General features: G+C 47.2%; 1 protein-coding gene and 1 pseudogene across 1 annotated transcript; both read left to right on the top strand.

Moving 5' to 3' along the window:
* Nucleotides 1-1,378: 1,378 nt before the first annotated feature.
* On the top strand, nt 1,379-3,612 carry LOC116934232 (annotated as a pseudogene).
* A 1,859-nt stretch (nt 3,613-5,471) lies between these two features.
* On the top strand, nt 5,472-6,251 carry LOC123471094 (secreted RxLR effector protein 161-like). The gene has a single exon (XM_045171995.1). It carries the CDS (start codon nt 5,472-5,474, stop codon nt 6,249-6,251), a length of 780 nt encoding a protein of 259 aa, XP_045027930.1.
* Nucleotides 6,252-7,754: the final 1,503 nt, after the last annotated feature.

Here is a 7,754-nt window from a genome sequence, read left to right as displayed (position 1 = left end):
GGCCGCAGTCACCAAACTCAGCGACCGAGCTTCAGTTGCAAGAAGTGTCGGTCGAGGAAAGAGCAAAAGAGGTCACGCAATGCGCGATCTGAACAGGGATCAAGGGGTACAAGAAGTTCCTCTCCATGCGAATCATGGTGAGATTCTTAGCCAGAATGCTGAGAGCGATGAAAAAAATTCAAAAGGGAAAAATATCCGGAGACCCTGGTCGCAATGGTCAGACACCGGGGGAGAAAGTTAAAGTTCCTGGGGTTAACCCTAGAAGAGACTCAAGAGGCAACGCTCGAATTATGCAGAAAAGCGCAAGCAGCTCGCTAAAAACCAGTGGTGATCACTGTGATCAGCTTCAGGTACCGTAGACCGGAAATCCCACACGAACGGAGGAAACTCAGTTTGATGTGGGATAAGAAAGACAGACTGCTGAGGTGTCAAGGCCGGCATCGAAATTGAATGGAATACAATAAAACAGCAGCGCTCATTCTGCTATCAGCCGAGCATTTCATAACAAGGAAAATGATTGAACAAACGCATCTTTGGTTGAAACACACCGGGTTTAGGACCATGATGGGATCGCTCAGAACGGATTTCTGGATTCCGAAGATGCGACAAGCGATAATGAGAGAAACGAGCAAATGCACGAGGTGCTAGAGATTGGACTCGTGGTATTTCGATTAGATACCGGCACCTCTACCGCTGGACCGCTTGCAAATGTCAAACCCGTTCACTATAACGGGAGTCGATTTTGCAGGGCCATTCCTGGTAGGCTCACCGGCAAATAGCGGCCATAGAACGAAGGTATTTGTGTGTCTCTTCCCATTTGCCGTAACTAGAGGCGTATATCTCGAAATTACGACCGACCTTGAGATTTCCATGATTATCTCCACGCTGAGACAATTCTTCGACGGAGAGAGTACCCTAGGGCACTCTATTCCGACAACGCGGGGACGTTAACGTTGGCCGCTAAATACTTCAGAGCTGCGTATAGAGACAGCAGGGTGTTTAACACGCTGGTAGACTTCATGTTGGATATCGTTAGAGACTGCGCAAACTGAAGAAATCCCCTTTACTGCTCTGGCAACACTGTCTCTGCCTGGCAGATGTCCACTTTGTACCTCCCCTCTCTCTAAAATGGCGACTCTCCTAGAGACTGCCCTGATGATTGTGTGTGGAGATTTGGATTAGGATTCAACTGGTGGATGTAATAAAGTTCCTTTTTCCAGCTGAATATAGATACCGTGTGCACTCATTTTTCTTATCTAGAGTTAGGTAATTGACAGGATATGGGCCCAGATATGCAGAAATTCAAATTGACATAATCGTTTCTGATGTTATATCTCTTTTACCCTCAGTTAGTGAAGAATGGCTGAGACACGCCAAGATGGTAGACCCTCCTACACGGGAGTGTGGTTTGACGGGACCAACTTTGACTCATGGCAGTTTGGGGTTAAGTTGGCCATCCAAAGTGAAGAGCTCTGGAGGATTGTCAACGGAACTGAACTCAGGCCAGAACCAATACGAGTAAGTCTGCAAAGTAACCTTGTGTGTACCATATACTTTTATCCTATAGAGTAGCATACACAAGTGGAAGGACGTGTGTGTGATGAGATGTTGACCATAATGGAATGTGAAATGGGTGAATGCTGTAACAAACGAGGAATGTGAACTGGTGATCTTCACACGAGGTGTGTGAAATGAGATATTGCGTTTCCTCACACGGGATGTGTGAGATGAAGAAATGTTTTCCACACAGGATGTGTGAAATGAGGAATCGCTGTACCACACTGGAGTGTGAGATAAGAAAAGTCTTTCCACACTGTGAGTTAGATGACAATATTACTCAAGCCCCCTTTTCTCTCTCACACAGGATCCAGAAGATGCAAACGTGATTCAAAATGCAGCGGCCATCAGTAGCTGGGAGAAAAGAAATACTTTGGCATGCGAATCATTTATTCGTCTATCAAGGAAGAGAAATCACGGCCGTTGATGTCATGCACCTTAGCACAGGAAATGTGGACAAAGATGGAGACAATGTGGACAGATTCGGCAGCCGACCTCGCCCCTCTGCTGTGGAATCAGTTTTATGGCTGCAAATTTCTACCTGGGCAGACAGTCATGGAGTTTATGTCAGCACAGAGTTGAACACATCGTCTCCCGCCTGAGGGCAATCGACGGAATAGTTCTTCTAGACAATCAAATTATTGCCAAAATTACGATGTCTCTGCCACCGAAAATGAAGCTCATATTCAAAGCAGCATGGGAGAGCACGGCCGCCGCTGAGAGGACGTTGAGAAATCTTACGACCCGCCTGGCCCAGTTGGAGAAAGAAGTCAAGCAGTGTGAGGAAGAGAAGATGGCTGAAGCGCTCCTGAGTAGCAAGAAGATAGATCCTGCTCAACCATCAACATCTGAAATTGCTCGAGATGGCAAAGAAGGAGAAGGCAGAAGTGCCCGTGCGTGCTGGGAGTGTGGAGATACAAATCATATCAGAGCCAACTGCCGGGACTACAAAAGGAAGCTAAAGAGAAAAAGAGATGAAGAAGAAGAAGATCGTGATAAGAAAAGGAGAAGGTGGGAAAGAGACGACGATGACCGGATCAGACAAGACAAGGATAACAATCAATGGAGAAAAAGACGTGAGCGCGACGATCGTGAGAGAAGGGGCCGTGATTATGCCATCAACAATGACGAGAGGAGACGGCGAGACAAGAAGGACAGCAAGAAAGAAGACAATGGAAGGCGGAGAGGGTACAGCTACTCAGCAGCTACATCAGACAGTCGATCAGACAAGCCCACGGAATGGTTTGCCGATTCCGGAGCGACTCAACACATGACGGGTAATCGGGACCTTCTAGTCAACTTCATACCAACCGGATCAGAGTGCTGGATGGTAAACGGGATTGGGGAATCAAAACTTGCTGTTGCTGGACAGGGAGATGTGAACGTGGTGGCAACTGCAAATGGAAAGAATGTCAAAGGAACCATGAGAGGTGTCCTGTTCGTCCCAGGTCTGAGGATCAACCTTATTCAATCCAATCATCCTTCACTTATACTGTTATTTATCCAGGTCTGGGGATCAACCTCTATTCAATTGGATCAGCCACAGATGCGGGGATTGAAGTCCATTTTGCCAACCACACCGTCACTTTCTCCCATAAGAAGATCATCGTCATGGAGGGAAAGCGATCAGGAAAGGAAGCCCTCTATCACCTCAATATAAGAGCAGAACAGTACTATCCGAGGACTGAGCAGGCGCTAAAAGGCGCCCGAGTGGAGCCACTGTCCATCTGGCAACAGAGGCTTGGACACCTCAACAACAAATTGATACTCAAGATGGCCTCCATGGGGAGTGTGAAGGGTCTCGCACTCTTCAAAGATCAACTCAATCTATCTGGTCATTGCCGAGGATGCCTTCAAGGCAAGATGTGTAGAGCCCCGTTCACGTCGACACACACCAAAACTACAAGTATAGGACAAGTCATCCACTCGGACGTGTGCGGCCCTATGCAAATGGCCACACCTAACGGGGAACGCTATTTTGTGTCCCTCAAGGATGACTTCTCTGGATGGATTGAAATCAAACTACTTAAGCACAAGTCTGAAGTCCCAGATACCTTCAAGAAGTTCAAAGTGAAACTAGAGACAGAGACGAGCGAGAAGACAAGGTCTTCTGTCTCCTTGTACCACATACAGTTTCTTATCTTGTTTTCTTCTCTAACAGGTAAAAATCATAAGATCGGACGGAGGAGGAGAATACAGAGGAAATGAGTTTAAAGACTGGCTGGCAAGGACCGGGATGACTCATCAAGTTACCCCGCCGTACACTCCCCAGCTGAATGGGGTAGCCAAGCGAGCAAACAGAACGATCGTCGAGTCGGCCAGGAGCCAAATGTATGGAAGAAAGGTACCCCTGGAGCTGTGGGGCCTAGCAATGCAGTGCACGGCATACGTGAAGAACCGGACAATGTCAAGCGTCAATAACATAACTCCATTTGAGCTCTGGTTCAAGAAAAGACCGGACATATCCCACTTGAAGATCTTCGGCTGTCTAGTATTTATCCATGTTCCTGACGAGAAGAGAAAGAAGCTAGACCCAAAGGCAGTAGAAGCCATGATGGTTGGATACGTCGAAGGATCAACATCATGCTATCAGATATGGGACCCAAGAGCAAGGAAGCTGGCGATTAGTAGGGACGTCACGTTCGAGGAGCAGTCCATGATGGAGTTATCTAAAAGCCAAACAGCTACTGAAGAGAAGGACTATTATTCAATTCTCCCAACAGCTGATAATCACAAGCAAATTGGAACGGGAGCTAATCGGATGGATCAAGATGAAATGACGCCACGAGCTGAGCAACCTGTTCATTAAGGAGAAGAGGAAGCTCGGCCTACAGATCAATCTCAAGAGGATGCAGCTACACCAACTCAAGGAGAGGGGGACCAGAATCAGGACGAGCAGAGTGATTGAACAACCCTGTGCTGGTGTTGATCCAGATCAAGACGAACAAATTGATGAACCGTTCTATGGCTTTGATCTAGCTCTAGGCGGGGTCCGTTGATCAGAAAGAATCCGTCAAGCAAGAAGAACACCAACCGATAAGATGAGACAACTCCACGGGTATCCAGCGAACACGCTAAGAGGTGGAAATGAAGCTGTTGGCCCATCGACGAAGGTCTATGGCAAACAAGAACTTACCTACCACCAAGCTCTTTCATCGCCAGATGGAGCAATGTGGGAGGCAGCAATCAAAGACGAATACTCATCCTTAATCAAGAACGGAACATGGTATCTTGCCCCGCTCCCCCCTAACCGTACAGCGATAAAGTTCAAGTGGGTATTTGACATCAAGCAGGGCTATGAAGGGATTGATGAGAGATACAAGGCGCGCCTGGTAGCGGTAGGATGCTCGCAAATACCTGGACTTGACTTTGATCAAACTTTCGCCCCAGTAGTGAGACTGTCAACTTTCCGCCTATTTCTAGCTATGGCTGCCGAAGGAAACCTAGAAATACTGCAAATAGATGTGAAGACGGCTTTCCTGTATGGACGACTGAAAGAGGAGATCTACATGCGCCAGCCGGAAGGTTTTGCTGTGCCAGGACGTGAGAAGGAAGTCTGCCGCCTAATAAAAAGTCTCTATGGGCTAAAACAGGCCCCACGGGTCTGGAACACTGAATTGAACGATGCCATCCTGCAATATGGACTAATCAGATCAGAACAGGACCAGTGCGTGTATTACCGTCCTCAAGGAGAGGAATGGGTAGCAGTACTTTTCTTCGTTGATGATGGTTTCATCTGCGGTACGTCCAAAGAAATTGTGAAGAAGTTCTCTGACCACCTCAAAGAAAAATTTGAGATCCGCACTCTACCTGCAGGACGTTTCCTAGGAATGACGATCAGCCGAGACAGAGAAAAAGGAATGTTGAGCATCTCACAACCCGATTTCGTAGACGCCTTACTAAAAAAGGTCTAGATGAAAGGATACAACCCGGTTGGAACGCCAGCCGAACCAGGCCTACCACTCACGTCAAGCATGTCACCTCAACAACAAAAAGAAAAAGAAGAAATGAAAAATATTCCGTACAAGGAGGCAGTAGGTGCGCTACTATACCTATCCACAACTACAAGGCCCGACATCTCCTATGCCGTGGGCCAGGTGGCTAAGTTCAGTCAAAACCCCGGGATACAACACTGGAAGGCGGTCAAAAGAATCATCCGATACATAGCTGGTACTCGAACCTATGGCATTCTCTACTCTCAAGAGAAAGGCGAAATGGTGACGGGCTATACGGATGCTGACTACGGTGGGGACCTAGATGATAGGACCTCAACATCTGGATGCGTATTACTATGCAGCAGCGGATCAATCTCCTGGTTTAGCCGCAAACAAGAATGCACCTCACTGTCTACAACGGAGTCGGAGTTCGTAACGGCGAGTGAAGCAGCTAAAGAAGCCACTTGGATTAGGTCACTCCTCAAAGAGATCCGGAGAAGAGAACAGGAACCGATTCCGCTTTTGTGGGATAACCAAGGTGCCATCCGGTGCGCGCACAACCCTGAGCTACACAGAAAAATGAAACCCATTGACATCCGATTCCGGTTGGTCAAACGAGCACAGGAGAGTGGGGTGATTGATGCCCGGTATGTCAATTCACAAGATCAAATAGCCACCATCTTCACGAAGCCCCTACCTCTTCCAAAATTCCAATACCTCAGGAAGAAACTGGGAATAATTGAAGTGACTACTGTGTAAGAGCAGAAGTGGATACGGCTGTCACCGATTTCTTTTCTCTTGCTTTGTTAGTGAGAACTCCAACAATCTCTCCCTGTATTCGAGACAGTAAAATTGTTTGTTTCCCCCTCAATGTTATATGCCCCAGTATTGAATCTAATGTCTCAGTTTGAAGGGAGGTGTTGGATATCGTTAGAGACTGCGCAAACTGAAGACATCCCTTTTACTGCTCTGGCAACACTGTCTCTGCCTGACAGATGTCCACTTTGTACCTCCCCTCTCTCTAAAATGGCGACTCTCCTAGAGACTGCCCTGATGGTTGTGTGTGGAGATTTGGCACTCATTTTTCTTATCTAGAGTTAGGTAATTGACACTTCAGCATAAAGTGGAGATTCTCGCCGAGTCTAGACCCGTGGTGGGGCGGATTCTGGGAAAGAATGGTACAGACCGTAAAGCGGTTGCTGTATAAAATATACGGGAGTGATTGTGTAGAGTACAATTTCTTTAAGACAGTGTTGACGGAAATTGAGGATACCATCAATCATAGATACCATGACCATTGACATATGTAGCGGAGGACTATGTAGAACCGCGTACGCCCAAGCAACTGGTAACAGGATATTATCAGCAGCAACATCACCCGGTAGACGATGAAGAAAGGGAGTATTCAGACCGGGTGACGTTATTGAAGAGAGAGAGAATTACGGAGCTTAGTAGCTCAGTGGTGGAAAGATTTCCACACTGAATACGTGATGGACTTGAAACAGTTTCACTGCTCAATGTTGAGACACATCAAAGAAATAGAGTTAAGGACAAGTCGTGTTGATCCACGACGAGTCAGCCAAAAGAACCAGAAGGAAAACCGGGAGAGTAGTAAAGCTAATCACCGGAAAAGACGGAAAGATAAGGCGAGTGAACGTGCTCATCGCCGACAAGTTCAGAGGGAAAGGGTCGATCATGGTAAAGAGAGACCTGAAAAGCCTATACCCGCTAGAGCTAAACGCAGGCCAAATCGATGATGATCATCGAAACAAAGGGCCGTACGAGGACAGTGAGCAGTCGCAGGCTCAGTTAGACCTTGGTCTAAAGGGGGAAGTGTTGGAAATTCCGACGGATGAAGCTCACTGCCCTCGTCCGAGACGCTCAAGCGAGAGTCTGAGAGCTGACGCTGACCATTCGGGTCTGTAGTAAAAAAGTCAAATCTAGAAAAGGTGAGTCCAAAAAAGCAATTGCCTTTTTTGTCAGGCTAGTTGTCTTTCTGGTGGTGCGAGTTGCCTTTCTCCTTTTTTGGGCTCTTATAAGAGTCTAGTGGGACGAGATTCAGCAGGGACGAGAATCAGTAGGCTTACTTCAGATCCGTATGGTTGTAGTTCTCATTGAAGAATGATACCTCTTTGCCTACAAGAGGCCGCTTATAAAGGTCAGCACGGTTCTCTTTGGGCTCCGTCCAATTTTGGGACGAGATCCGTCCCTTTTGGGACGAGATTGGGAAAATAAGCTACAATGCCATCTTACGATTTGCGG

Source organism: Daphnia magna, linkage group LG4, assembly GCF_020631705.1.
Source record: "Daphnia magna isolate NIES linkage group LG4, ASM2063170v1.1, whole genome shotgun sequence".
In the NCBI taxonomy this organism is placed as follows: domain Eukaryota; kingdom Metazoa; phylum Arthropoda; class Branchiopoda; order Diplostraca; family Daphniidae; genus Daphnia; species Daphnia magna.
This window is presented reverse-complemented; position numbering and strand designations above follow the sequence as displayed.

What these genes read in the sequence shown, in the direction of transcription:
- LOC123471094 (XM_045171995.1), top strand. Translation starts at nt 5,472, where the DNA reads ATGAAAGGATACAACCCGGTTGGAACGCCAGCCGAACCAGGCCTACCA.